Raw genomic sequence first — 14,696 nt, 5'->3', positions numbered from 1 at the left:
ATATATCCTTAAGAGAAAATTATCTCCTGAATAGTTAATGCTAATTTGATGAATTAAATTCTTATTTTCATAAATTTTGCTCTTTTTTTAAAAAAAACTTTGATTACACTTGTTTTATATGAGTACTAGTAACTGAGTGCTAGGAGACTCTGGATGCCTATTATAGGCCTAAATCTATTATTTAAAACCAGTGTTTCAGTTAACTTTTAATTGAAAGAAAATGTTACTGTCTATAATTTTGTTACAGTAGTATTTGGAATATATTAGGTGTTTTAACAATAAGAAAAAAATGATACTTCCATTATACTCCTTTCTAATCAAAATAAGTATAGAACTCTGCAAATTGAGGGAAATTTGCATTTTGTGCAACATTTTATAGTATAACTGTATAGGAAGTTTAATTACAAGTTTTCAACATTAATTATGATACATTATGAAACATTAAATTAAAATATTTATACTTGCCTAGTTTTTGGTAGCAAAGAGAGCTCAAATTGTTAATCATTACAGCTTCTTGCTGTAATATCATTTCTAAATTAAGAGCTTAACTGATATATCAAGTAGTATTAACTTCTTTAGTCCTTAGGTCCATCACTAGGGTTATATAGTATTTATAGAAGCATAGGTAAACATGAAGCATCATTAGCAAAGCAGAAGAATTCAGGTTAATGGTAAAAATTAAAAAGAAAATAAGAGGAAGGAATGGAATTCAGAAAAGGTGGTATACATGAAGAGTGGTAGAATATTATCACCCAGTGTCTCATAGATCCTTTCCTATTTGTTGAGTAGGAAACTCTTTCTAGTCTGTCTTTTAACTAGTTTCACAATGAACTATAGAAGTATTTTTAAAGTTTTTTAAAAACAATTGATGATGAATGCAAGTTGTGAAAAGTTCAGATCTTCCTAAATTATAAATTTAAATGTCTATCAGAATAGTAGTAATGTTGGTAAAATTGCTATTCAATATCAAATTTTTCCTATATATCATCTCCCTTTACATTCAAAGATGACATTCTGAGTTAGAAAAGACGATCTGACTTCTTTGACCTTTTGCAGTTCAACCATTAACAAACCTCTAAACCTTTAAATGCTGTACCAGTTAAATTTGAATTTGGCCTGAAACCTTTGCTTAAAATGAATTATCCTTATTTTATTCAGGATTTTTGCCTATTACAACTGATTTTCCTTTTCCACAGCTATTCTACATAATGTTATGTAATGGTTTTTTTTTTTTTTTTTTTTTTTTTTTGCATCCTTAACACTTTTCTTCCACCTTCCCTGCTTGTAGTTTGTCCTTCTGCAGTTTGAGGTTTTCTTGGAATCCACTCTCTGCATCTGTTCATATGTAGATTTATTTGCTACGGTCCAGGACCTCACTGCAAGTGGTTCTGTTGCCTAGTTTGATGATGTTCCCAGAAGCAGGTAAGTGACATAGCTGGGGCCAGATGTGAGCAAAGTCAGGTCTTAGAGTCATACAGAACCATGCACTAGCAACTTCTGATAGGTTCTGGTGCTTAATAGCTCTAAGTGACAAGGAGCTAGGAATGTGGAATTAAGAATTCTCTGGATCAGCATCCATTATAGGAAGGAATGAGATATTTGAGTTGATTGTTTTCTGTTTTTTTCTGTTCCTAGAAATAGTGTATTTTTAGTCATTAATATATTGATCTTGCTTACATTAATATCCCAGAAAATTTTATTCCTTTTTTTTTTTTTTTTTTTGCCACATCGTGTGGGTCCAACTCACATCCCCTGAAGTGGCAGCTCAGAGTCTTAACTACTGGACCATGAGGAAAGTCCCTATTCCTCTTTTAAAATAAACAGGTGGAATACCCTGATGACATCTCCTCAGAAAGTGCGTTGCTCTCTTTTCAGGGAAATTGAATTTTACAAATTAATTCTGGATGTTTCTCCTAAAACTGATTTCCCTTTGTTTACCGTTAAATGACTATTTCTGTTCTTCTTTTCTGGGCATTATATTTATACTTAAGTTGTCAAGTTGAGTTAGAGCAGTGTTTGTTATGCTAAAAAGGACTCTGGGCTTGTGAGAACCCTTCTTGGGTCTAGGTTGACATCTTAGAACTGTAGGAGTTCCTGTTTCTCTGTGCTACTGTGTATCAAATACTGACTTCTGAACTAACCCCCGGGGCTTATTCTTGATGTTGTGGACTGGGAGCAGAAATGTTGTCTTAGTGAGAGAGGTCCAGGAAGCAGTAGGCTTCACCTTTCCTCAGCCGCCTTGGCCTTTGGTGAGCTTGGGAGTGTTGACAGAGTTCTGAGCCTTCTTGGCAGAGAAGGAAGGTCAGAAAGAGAGAAGTTCACGGGCAGGGGGCCAGGCCCTTACTTGCCTCGTTAGAGAGAATTCGGTGTTGTCTGTCTGGTTGGCAGGGCACACCTAATCACAGAGACCCAGCATTTCAGCAGTTTGCAAATGAAAGTGATATGAAGGGACAGCTGCAAATCAGCCACAACCTAGATCTGAGGAGATCAAGCATTTACTTCACTTGGAAGAAAGAGAGAAGGAAGGAAGCTGAGGGCTTAGCAGGGTAAGTTACTTTTCCATCAACTCCTCTGCTTGCTTAGTTTATAGTTAAGTAAAGAATTTATCACCTAAGGGAGTGTTAATCACTGATTAGGCAGCTAAATGTGGTCATAATAGCAATGTTCCTAATGTATTTCTCCTTTTTCTCTTTCCCAGCCCTTTTTGAGGATCCCCAGTGACTAGCTTCACTTACCCTTCTCTTCCCTACCTCCCTAAAGACATTTTTTTGTTTGCTGGTGAATTAGAGAAAATTAGATAAGCCTCACTGGTCTGGAGATGGTGAAAAGATGAGTATGATTTGGTGAAATTTGAGTCTGTTGGTGGTAAGGAGCAGGGAAGATGGGAAACCTAGGTGTGAGAATAGGCTAGGTAATATTTTAGGGAATTTAGAGATGAAAAATAAGTTTTTGTAGGCCAGCGAATTCATGTCTCCTCTCCAGTGCTTGGTGTTGGTGTTCTCTCTATTTACTGAGAATAAATTAAAGCCCAAGTCACTGCCTTTGTTTCTCTCAGGTCAGCCCCCACCCCCACCCCCAGACTTGAAGGATCCTGGATCTCATCGCAGGAAAGTTAGGACCAGGGGATCTGGGTACACAAACTCAGACATGAGCCTGATGATATATACAGATGCAAATGCAAAGATCTGGCTTCTCATTCCCACCTTCTTACCTTCCTGCCAGAAAATTAGTCCATTTGTATCAGGAACCCACTCCAGACACAGAGGCAAGTATGACATCAGGGATTTCACCAACACCATACCTCCCCACACTGTGTGATCCCTTGACTTCTATCCAGTTCAACCAGTCTTCCTTTGGACTTAATCTTCCATTGGAGGAAGGACCTCTCTTTCGAAAGGCAGATAAGTACCCTTCTGGTCTTAATTGGCTTCTATTGCAGAATAAAGGCCTTTGGTTGAATATCAGAAAGATACTACTTTTGGAATTTAAGACTTGATTTCTCTCAAAAATACTTTTCCTCCAAACCTATAAAGAAAAGTCCATTCTTTCAAGGTTTAAGAAGGTGATGTCTTGCCAGAGGGGGCTGAGTAGAGAGAGTATATAAATACTTATTCTAGAATTGCAGTGATTCTGGGAATCAGAAGAATCCTAGTGAAGCAAATGCTTAGTGATTAAAAGTGGAGGGAAAAGCCAGGTCAGTTTTTTGAAATGGGGTCTTAAGGCGTGAGGGCAATTCCATCCACCCTTTAGTAAAGAGAGATGACTCTTAAATCCTAAAATAATGTACTATCTTTAGGTCTAATTTTTTTCTTTATTGGTGGGAATATAGAAGATATGATATGCAGATGAGCTTAGTTATTTCTGTTTCGTGGACTTTGAAACTGTTCGTTCATTTATGCAATGAGGGGAAAGAATACAAAGGTAGAATGAAAGGATGAAGAGAAAGAAAGTACAAAGGAAATCAGATTAGTTCTTCCATTAGTCTGGGAACAGTGGTTTACAAGAGCCATGTTGTAAAGTGATGTGTGTTAGCTGGATGATTTGGGGAGAGTTTTTATTTGATTGTTGTGCCACCTGTATCTCAGCTGAATGAGCATTCTCCCCAACAGATCAGGTCCAGAAGGATTCAGCGTTAGACCATTTTTGAAGCAGAGCACAATTCTTGATTTGAACTTTAATAGTTAACTCATTCACAGTAAAACCAGCCACTGTCAGCACTGTCATATCCTGTCATTTCCCTGTACCTGGAGGCATTTTATCTGGGGAGCAAAACAACTTTTTAGCTTCAAAAGCTCTTGTAGATACTTTTCTTTTCTTTTTTCTTTTTTTTAATTGAGGTGAAATTCACATAACAAAATTAATCCTTTTAAAATGAGCAATTAAATGACATTTAGTACATTCACATTATTGTGCAACTATCACCTCTATCTAGTTCTAAAACATTTTCGTCACTCCCCCACCAAAACACCATTAAGCAGTTACTCCTCATTCCTCCTTTAACCCAGCCCTTGACAACCATGGATCTCTTGCTGTCTTTGGATTTACCTATTCTTGATACTTCATAAAATTAGAATCATATAATGTGTTGTTTTATGTCTGGCTTCTTTCACTTAGCATAACTTATCCACATTGTAGCATGTATCAGTATCCATTTCTTTTAATGGCTGAATTTATATGTATGTATGTGTATATGTATATGTCTCCCAGTTTGTTTATTCATTCATCTTTTGGTGACCTTTAGTTTGTTTCTGCCTTTTGACTATTGTGAATAGTGCTGCTATGAACATTTGTCTATAAGCATTTGTTTGTGTGCATGTATTTAGTTATTTTGAGTATATACCTAAGAGTGAAATTGCTGAGTCATATGGTAATTCTATATTTAACTTTTTGCAGAGCTGCCATACTGTTTTGCAAAGCAGCTGCACCATTTTGTCCTACGATCAGTGTGGGAAGGTTCTAGTTTTTCCATATCCTCACCAACACTTTTGTTAATTCCTAGTATTTTGATAATAGCCATCCTAGTGGGAGTGAAGTGTTGTCTCCCTGTTTTGATTAGCCTTTGATTAGTAATGTTTAGCATCATATGCTTATTGGCAATTTGTATATTTTCTTTGGAGAAATGTCTATTCAAGACTTTTGCCCAGTTTTAATTGGGCCATTTGTTGAGTTTTAGAAGTTCTTCACATATTCAGGATATTAATCTCTCATCAGATGTGTGATTTACAAATATCCTTTCCCATTCTGTGGGTTGTCATTTCACTCTGTCCTTTGATGCACAGAAGTTTTAAAATTTTGATGCAGTCCAAGTTATCTTTTTTATTTTATTGCTTGTTCTTTTTGTGTCATATTCAAGAACTTGCCAAATCCAGTATCATGAAACTTTTCTCCTGTGTTGTTCTAAGATTTTATAGTTTTATCTCTTATAGTTAGGTCTTTAGACTTAATAATTAAAAACTCAAACCATTCTAGTTCCTTAGTTCCCAGAATTTTCCCACCTACATTTCTTATGCTCATGCTCTTCTTTGTGCTTAGAATTCCTCTTTCCCTGTATTTGTATATTCAAAACATCACCATACTTAATGGTCTATTCCAACTGCTGCCTGCTTCATAAAATCTTCCTCTAGCTCACCAACTGAAGATACTCTCTTCTGATCTCCCATTAGTGCTTTAGTTTCATTTTTCTTGTAAGATTTATGCACTGCCTTTTGTTATAGTTTACATCTAACCCTTCTATAAGACATTTAAATGTTCAGTATATTTTTTTCACATTTGTTTCTGTTACGGTATTTTGTGAAGATTTTATCTGTTTATCAATAAGTATTTATTGAATGAATAGGTGTTTTAATTTTTTCCAATATAGTCTCTTTCATTTACTCAGTCCTTGTAAAAGGAATAGAAGACAGGCCAGGAAAGGAGGATATCACAGAGTTCTTACTAGGTAGTTGGTGAATGTGGGCTTAGTTGTACTTCAGAATTCATCTCTTTAGGAGATTTAACTAATACTACATATAACTTGCTCCAACTATATAACTCAGCATTGTAAGTGCTAGTGCTCATTTATATCCATTTGATTTCTACTTTTGGGTTTATTGCTTATAAATGTGATGATAGGTCTTCTAAAATGAATGTTTTCCTTCTCCAACTAGATTAGATTGATTATTTCTCCAATTACATGGTAGTTTTGGACAACCAAAACCTCCCTTGCTTTTTCCTCTATTTTAAGTTGATTTTTAGGAACACACTAGTAGTATATGAATATATTCTTTGTATAAGAAGTCACACATTGCAAAGAAGTCTAAAGTTCCCTTTCATTGACCTAGTTCCCATTGCAGGGCCTTTGCCCCTTCTCAGAGGAAAAATAACTGTTATCAGTTTTACATGAGCCGTCCCAGACTTTTTCTAAGCATCTATATTATATATAGAACTTCACGTGTAACACATATATGCATAATTATAGTCACATATAATTAATTCTCTTTTTTATAACTGCGTGTGGTGATCAGTAATCAGTAGATATGAAATAAATCTTACTATTACCTGGGCCTGAGAGACTAGAATGACAAGTAAAAGGTCAAACATATGAAAACACATCACGTGTGTCCAACTTACAAACTTCCATTCCGTATCTGTTCTACATATAGTCCCCAGGTATTATTGGACAGGCCATGGCTCCACGGTCCCGACGACGAAGGCACAAGAAATCCCCCTCATCAGTGGCTCCCGTGGTTGAGACCCCACCTGCAGCTGTGGCTCCTGTGCCTCTGAGCCTCTCTAAACCTGGCCCTAGCATTGATTCACTTGGTTTCTTCTCCTTGGAGAATAATGTTCCTGGCCTATCCCAGCTGATCCTTCAAAAACTGAACATGAAAAGCTATGAAGAATACAAGTGAGTGACTTCCTCTGTGCAAGAGTGATATATTGTCTCTGGCAGAAGGTGGAGAGGAAGTGTAGCTTGGGAAATACAGGGTATTTGCAATGAGGAATTTTCTCATCCCAAATTGTGCCAGTTTTATTACTATAAAAGAAATATGATTTGCTTAAATGAGAAATGATGGGAGTAGGAGAAGTGAAAATATATAGAAGTCAGGGTAGGTATCATGAGAAATTTTGGAGATACTTTTCCTGTTGCCATTCCTTCTCCATACTGTCTCTGCAGGTTGGTGCTAGACGGGGGTACTCCTGTGTCAGGCTTTGGATATCGATGCCTTGAAGAAATGTTCCAGAAGATGGAGGACACATTCCGATTCTGTGCTTACTGTAAAGCACTCCCCAGTGGACTTTCAGACTCCAAGGTCCTCCGGCACTGCAAAAGGTGATTAGTCAGGAGCTGGTTGGGGAAACTTCTGGAATGATCCTGTTCCAAGACTTCATTGAAGGAAGAGAGGTCTGAGACTTGTAACACCTTTAGACATTTCAGACCTTCATAACTTTAGGCTCACTCCTCATTTTGTCTGATCTAGGCCACAGAGAAATTAGAAAAGACTTGCTTATAAGGTTCATGTTTATTTTGGTATGGGGAGGTTAGACAGAGATCAGAATATAATCCTTTCTACATCTCTTCTCTTGAGTACTTAAGTATTAAGACCATATATGTTCTGAGGAGGTTGAGGCCAAGCTTGTGATAATAGAGCATCTACAAACTCCTGGTGGGCTTTCTTTTTTTTAATTTTCTATAAGAGATGTAAAAAGTTAGTTATAGATAGAGGCTGAAGTGTCACTCTGATCCAAGGGAAAAATTGCATTCCCACACTCTCCTTCCTCCTCTGCTAAACGTAGTCCCCAAATTTGGTGCAGCAGCTGTCGCTCCTCTCTCTACCTTCCTCACCCAGTGATCTCTCTTCCTAGGTGCGGAAATATCAGTTCCCTTCCCCAGGCGTCCCCCATTCACCTATGAGGTATAGGAACATCTATTTCTGGGGCTCATTCTCTCAGGTGCAGAAATGTCTATTACTGTGGTCCAGAGTGCCAGAGGTCAGACTGGCCAGCACACAGGAAGGTTTGTCAAGAACTGTGTCTTGTAGCTGTGGACCGTCTCATGGAATGGCTTCTGGTCACAGGTAGAGTGACGGTATTGGGAACTCTGCCATAAAGGTCATATGAAAGCATGTTTCAAAAAAAAAAAAGAGGAACCGAATGGGACAGGGGAGTGGAGCTGCAGTTGTGGTGACAGGTTGGGAGAATGAACATATAGGGAATATTGAAGTCAGGAAAGGATTAGATCACTTCTTATTCCTTCTTTCCTACAGGTGATTTTGTCCTACCCTCAGGACCTTGGTCATGGCTGACTGAAGTTGTACAGGGTTGGGACACCTGGTTTTCTATGCGATGTTTACAGCTAGATGATACACTGGATGCTCTGCTTGACAGTCAGGCCATGACCACCCTGTGGGCCAGTGTGAGACGGCCAAGACCAGACCCAGATGTCCTGAAGGGCTCTTTGAAGCGGTTGCTGACGGATGTCTTGTCACGGCCCTTGACACTGGGCTTTGGGCTTCGGGCCTTGGGAATAAATGTTGGGAAGGTTGGGGGAAGCACAGTGCACGTGGTTGGTGCTTCTCATGCAGAGACATTCCTCACTCGCCCTGGGGACTATGATGAGCTTGGCTACATGTTTCCTGGACACCTTGGTCTCCATGTAATCATGGTGGGTGTAGATGTGGCTGCTGGCTTTTCACAGAGCACCTCAGCTTCACTCCTGGAACCTGGCACAGTTCAGCTTAGTGGCCACAGGGGCCTCTATCATGACTTCTGGGAGGAGCAGATAGAGACTGGGCAGATGGCCCATCCAGATTTGGTGGTGGCATTCCATCCAGGTAAGAGCCATTGGTTTGGGGGAATAAGGGGTCAGTCCTCTGGGAGTTTTCCATTCTGGCTCTTGTACTTTTGGAGCCCTCTTCATTGGATCAGGTTAAGCATAATGTAATGAAGACCCTGTTTGATCATTATGTGCTATATTTCGGTTCATAATTTTCCGTTGAAGAATCTAGGGTAGGTGATGGTGGTAGACGAGCATTGGAGGTGAGCTAGGTGAGGGGTGGACACAATTATAGAACTATGTTGTTTGGGGTCTATCTTTGCATTTCCTCTTTCTATTCCCATCTCATTTTGTTCCATAGGTTTCCACGCTTCCCCAGACTTGATGGAGGCTTGGCTGCCCACCCTCTTGCTACTTCGTGATTATGAGATCCCTACAATGATTACTGTTTACAGGTTTTTACCTCCTTTCTTTGTGGTACCTCCTTGATTCACTCACACCTCTATAGATAAACTCATTTCTCTCCCCTTTGCTCATCTTCTGCCTTCTGGTGAGGATTTTCTTCCTTCACATACTTAACTTTCTTATCCCTTCAAAGTGCTATGCTAGTTAATTGAGCAGTTAGTATAGACATTTGGGAGGGGGATGGCCATTGCCTTAGTCCAGCCTTAGGTAATTTTGGGGTTTAATGAGCAGTTCCTCTCCTATCTTTTTCATAATCAGCAGAGCAATTTTTTTTTTCTTTGTCTTCCATAGCCGTCAGGAGTTGGCAGCCTCGTTGCAGATTTTGGTGGACCTGGATACACACATCACAGCCTATGGAGCTAACCCTTTTGCATCCCTTAAACCTGAACAGGTCTACTCCAACCCCAACAAGCAGCCAGTTTACTGCAGTGCCTACTATATCATGTTTCTTGGAAGCTCCTGTCAGCTGGATAAGAGGCAATTGGAAGAGAAAGTAAATGGCAGGGTATAAATAGCTGAGCCAGATCATGACTGGATGTCTAGAAAATGGAGAGGCTGTGATGAAATACCTGCTGATGCCAGATTGTTGCCAACTTTCAAATCCACTATATCGTAAACCTAATTCACTTTGTCTTGGTAGATTCTAAGCTGAATGGGAGCTCCTGTATGATGTGACTCATTTCCAAGAGGTTAGCCACATGTTGCTTCTAGAGACAAGATTCTAGATGAGGGCAGAAGGCCCTCATATCAGTCTTTGTAGACCATCAAGTTCTTAACAGTTTCCTTCGTGAGAAAGTTACACCTTTTGACTTGAACCACATGGCACCAAGGAGAAGAATGGCACCTTACTCTTTTGAAAAAGACTTTCTTCTTATACAGCAGTTTGGACTAAAAAAAATGCAGATGTCATAATGACTTGAAGTAGTGGAAGAATAAGCAATTCAGATAAGTGGTTGGGAACATGGGGGAGGTTGTAAGGATTGGCAAACTGTTCTACTTCCTGGCTTTTTCAAGATATATTTCTCATTTTCCTGTTTCTCTTGAGGACTTCTAACTTTAGAGCAACTTTTTGCCCTTGTGTTCTATTTTAGATATCCCAAGGTGTATCAGACTTTACTTGAATATACTGCAGTTTGTTATCACTTGGTCTACACCACAATAAATTCAGTTTGGGGCTTCTTAAGTCACTTGTCTTATCTTATTTCCTATTCACTGGCAAGTGTTACTTGTCTACATAGAACATCTCAAGATTGGAGCTTTCTCTCTTGCCAAAGGAGTGGTTAACATCAACTCTCTTTTTGGGCCTGTCACTGTACCACACCCTGTCCGTTGTCATCCATTTTTTTTTTTTTTTTTGTCACTCATTTCTTATCACACTTAGGGATTAGGATATTCCCTAAGTATTCGTTTCTACAACTTGCTGTTACCTCAACCTCTCCACTTGTATCCAGAATATTATATAGAACTCTTACAACTCAATAATAAAAGGACAGAAAACTCAATTTAAAAATGGGAAAATGAAAAATAAAAATGGGGAAATGATCTGAACAGATGTTTCTCCAAAGAAGATATAGAGATGATCAATAAGGACATGAAAAGATGCTCAACATCATTAGTCATCTGGAAATACAAATCAAATTTGTATTTGTACAATAAAAGAAAGCACTTCTTTTGCAAGGATGACAACAATGAAAAACATAAGTCTTAATGAGTAATTGCAACTCTCATACACTACTAGTAGGGATGTAAAATTGTGCAGCTACTTTGGAGAACAGTCTGGCAGTTTCTCAAGGAGTTAAACATTGAGTTACCATTTGATCCAGCTATTCTCCTAGGTATGTACTCATGAGAAATGAAAACATTTGTGTACAAATGTTCATAGCAGCATTATTCATAATAGCCAAAAAGTAAAAATAACCCAAGTGTCCATAAAGTTGTGAATAGATAAAATGTGGTATGTACATATAATGAAATATTTGGCCATGCTGGGAAGGTTTGAGGGCAGGAGGAGAAGAGGGCGACAGAGGATGAGATGGTTGGATAGCATCATCAACTCAATGGATATGAGTCTGAGCAAACTCCAGGAGATAGTGAAGGACAAGGAAGCCTGCCTGGTGTGCTGTAGTCCATGGGGTTGCAAAGAGCTGGACATGATTTAGTGATTGAACAACCAGAATGAAGTACTAATCCATGCTTCACATGGATAAACTTTGAAAACACGTTCATCCATCTTCATGTTAAGTGAAAAGCCAGTCTCAAAAGACTACATATTGTCTGAGTGCATTTATATAAAATGTTTAGAGTAGGCAAATCTGTGGAAACAAAGTAGATTAGTGGCAGCATAAGATGACTGACGAGGGTATTGAGGATGATGGATAAAACAGGGTTTATTTTGGGGGATGGTGTGTTTGCTAAAATTGATTGTGGTGATGGTACAACTCTATATTGAAAACCATTAAACTGTATACTTTATATCAGTGAATTAAAATGAAGCTATTACCAAAAAACAGTTTTTTAAATCAGAGAGTATAAAAGTGAGAATATTTGTTAAGTGCTTAACATAGTGCCTAGCACCTAGTATGTAATTAATAAATGGTAGCTATTACTGAATACATACCACTTTAAATTTTATTCAGTAACATAAGTAGATTGAATTCACTGTGCAAGATGGCTTGACAGTGGAAAAATGGGTGGGAATGCCATTTTTATGGTTCAGATGATGTACATGTCAGCTAAAGTCGTTTACAGAAGGTATGGCAAAGAAGAGGTAAGAGGTAATTTCTAGCTGTAATAAGGAAAGCAAATAGGTAGATAACGACATTTTGTAGCTAGAACATGTAAGTAAAATACATAGGGCTTGATTACTGATTGTTATGTGTGAAGTGTGAAATAGCTAAGAATCTAATCAGGAGACAGAAACCACATGGTAATGGGTGACACAAAAATTTCCAACTTACAGTGGTGATGACAGTACATGAAAGTGCCTTCACTTCATGCTAAATGCTGAGGATTCTAAGTTTGCTTTTGCCCTTAAAGTGTTTACAGTTTACTAGGAGAAGACTGACAAAAGCAGGAGCAATATAATGAGTTATATTTTCTAAAGTCAGCATATGAAGTAAAAAAAAAAAAAAAAAATCTATTTTCAAAACTACATTGAAATTCCCTTAGGATAATACTCTATTGAGGATTCCAACATATCCTTCTCTCAACAAGTCTTATCAGAACCAGTTTTCTTCTCCAGTATTGGGAAGAAAAAAAACAACTCTGTTTATTTAGTTGATCACTGAATGAAATAATTGGCTTGAGTTTGGGGGGCCCTGTTGTAGTCAACAAAGGAGTTATTGAACATTTATTTCTAGTCACTAGAGATATCCCTGTTCTCAAGGAGCATACATTCTGAGGGCAGCAGAGGGAGATGACAAACAGTAAATACAGAACTTGATCTGCTTTTAAGTGCTACAAAGAAAATTAAATAGGGTAATCAGCATGTTTAACTGGTGGTGGTATTGGTGGCAGTGGGGCTACTTACGCTACAGTGCTCAGGGAATACGCACCTTTCTGAGGAGATGGATGATATTTGAGATATACAATGGTGAACATTCTGAGTTGGAGCAATAACAAGTGCAATGATCCTGAGAATGTCTGGTGTATTTGGTCACAAGGCTGGTATGTTTAGACAGAAGGTCATTTTGATCCGAGTTTACTGCTTGAGAAGGAAGATGAAGAGGGATGAAGTCAACAAGGTAGGCAGGGGCCAGAGTATATGGGGCATAATAGACAGTGGCTTTTGAGTTTGGATTTTATTTTGCTTTCAGTGGGAAGCTAGTAGAGTTTAATCAAGGAAATTATATGATCAAATCCATTATTAGGATTTGATTTATTAGGAAGATCAGCCTAACTCAAGGAGTTTCTTAACATTACTGACATGTCAGGCTGAATAATTCTTTGTTGTAGGAGGGTGCCCAGTGCATTGTAGAATGTAACATCCTTGGCGTCTCCCCACTGATTCTAGTAAAACCCTTCTGGTTGTGACAACCAAAAACATCTCCCAATTTTGCCAAATGTCCCTCTGCGGACAAAATTGCTGTTCTGTCTGTACAAAAGCTGTGTGTTTTTAAGAACATTCACATTAGGAGAAGCAAAATGGCTCCTGTTTCACATGAACTCTGGAGCAATTGATGACCTTCAGAGGTGTTTTGTTTTTGCTAAATTGATGTGGTTAAATACAGGTAAGGTAAATGTATGCTATGACTACTGTTAAATGTGCCATAGCAGATATCTACAAAAGGTTTAGTTGGGTGCACAAAGGGAGTCTACCCAAGAGAAGGTAAGGAAAAGGAAAAGGTCAGGAAAAGCCGCTTGAGGCAGGAAGGAGATGGGTGATCTTTGAATTGAATCTTAATAGATTCATAATTGTTGGAAGGCATGCAGTACTTTCTAGGGAGAGGCAATATGAAGAAAGGACCTCTGATCCTAGAAGGCCTCGTCAGGAAAAAAGGATGAGCTGGAAGGATGAAGTGGAAAATCCAGCGGTACTGCCTGAATAGGCTATTGGATATTTGGGCCTATAGCTCAGGAAAGTGGGCTAGAAATAGGCTTGGAAAATAACCTCTCAAGGTGATAGTTAAGGCAGAGGGAAGGGCAGGGATGAGATCAGCAAGGTATTATTAGTAATATAGCACAAAGAGGAGTAAGGACACCCTTGTTATGGAATGCTGAGATTCCAGAGGTCTCCAGGCAGACTGGGCAGAAAGGCCCAATGTTTGCCAGACAGACTGGTGGGAGCTGGGAAATTAATGTTGGGTTCCCAGAGAGTTGTGCAGTATTGTTTAAATTTTGGCACTGACGTTTCTCAAGTATCTTACACTTCATCCCTGTATTAGGGCCATGCATATTTTGCCCTTCCCACTTAAAAATTTCATCCACCCTATCCCACCCCATGAGGAAGCCTTGGGATAGTTCTCGAAGTTTAGTGTGCATAGACCCACCTTGAGGGCTTGTGAAAACAAACTGCCACGCTTCACCTCTAAACTCTCGAGGTGAATTAAACTCTTAATTCAGAAGGTCAAAGTTGGAGCCCAGTAATTTGTGGTTCTAACACGTTTCCAGGAAATGTGGCGGCTGCCAGTCTTGGGGACCACAGTTTGAAAACCACTGTAAAAGGTAGCTAGCTGTCTTTTTGTTGCTTTGGAAAATAAACTTTCTTAATGAGTTTAAAATACTGCTCTGGGCCTTGAAATGGCCTCAAATGTTTAATGCTAGTGTGTGTGTAATTCGATAGGGCTTTGGTGTGAGGGGAGCCTAGAATCACCTAACTCCCTTCTGGAGTGGTTTTGATTAATCTCGTGTTCCTACTACCTAGGATCCCCATGAGTATTCACTTCACAAAGCACTATTTAAAGACACCGTTCTTGTCCTTAGAAGATACCAGAGAGGACTGCACATCAGGCAGAGAGGCTTGCCCCTGGTCTCCAGT

The 14,696-nt window shown here is 38.9% G+C and overlaps 1 protein-coding gene across 2 annotated transcripts; it reads left to right on the top strand.

Moving 5' to 3' along the window:
- The first annotated feature begins 1,271 nt into the window (after window positions 1-1,271).
- Window positions 1,272-10,560, top strand: MSS51 (MSS51 mitochondrial translational activator). 2 transcript variants are annotated; one of them, XM_061161804.1, is made up of 8 exons: window positions 1,272-1,422; window positions 2,389-2,546; window positions 6,642-6,886; window positions 7,157-7,312; window positions 7,933-8,057; window positions 8,247-8,813; window positions 9,117-9,210; window positions 9,512-10,560. In XM_061161804.1, the coding sequence occupies exons 3-8, from the start codon at window positions 6,666-6,668 to the stop codon at window positions 9,729-9,731; spliced, it is 1,383 nt and encodes a 460-aa protein (XP_061017787.1). In that variant the 5' UTR covers window positions 1,272-1,422; window positions 2,389-2,546; window positions 6,642-6,665; the 3' UTR covers window positions 9,732-10,560. The 2 variants fall into 2 exon arrangements, with proteins under 2 accessions (XP_061017787.1, XP_061017786.1); XM_061161803.1 differs by having other exon boundaries at window positions 1,272-2,546.
- The last annotated feature ends 4,136 nt before the right edge of the window (window positions 10,561-14,696 follow it).

Source organism: Dama dama, chromosome 15 (assembly GCF_033118175.1).
Source record: "Dama dama isolate Ldn47 chromosome 15, ASM3311817v1, whole genome shotgun sequence".
Lineage (NCBI taxonomy): Eukaryota > Metazoa > Chordata > Mammalia > Artiodactyla > Cervidae > Dama > Dama dama.
This window is presented reverse-complemented; position numbering and strand designations above follow the sequence as displayed.

What these genes read in the sequence shown, in the direction of transcription:
- MSS51 (XM_061161804.1), top strand. Translation starts at nt 6,666, where the DNA reads ATGGCTCCACGGTCCCGACGACGAAGGCACAAGAAATCCCCCTCATCA. An exon ending in GTCCTCCGGCACTGCAAAAG is followed by an intron (nt 7,313 to 7,932) that starts GTGATTAGTCAG and finishes TCATTCTCTCAG; the next exon opens with GTGCAGAAATGTCTATTACT. An exon ending in GGTGGTGGCATTCCATCCAG is followed by an intron (nt 8,814 to 9,116) that starts GTAAGAGCCATT and finishes TTTGTTCCATAG; the next exon opens with GTTTCCACGCTTCCCCAGAC.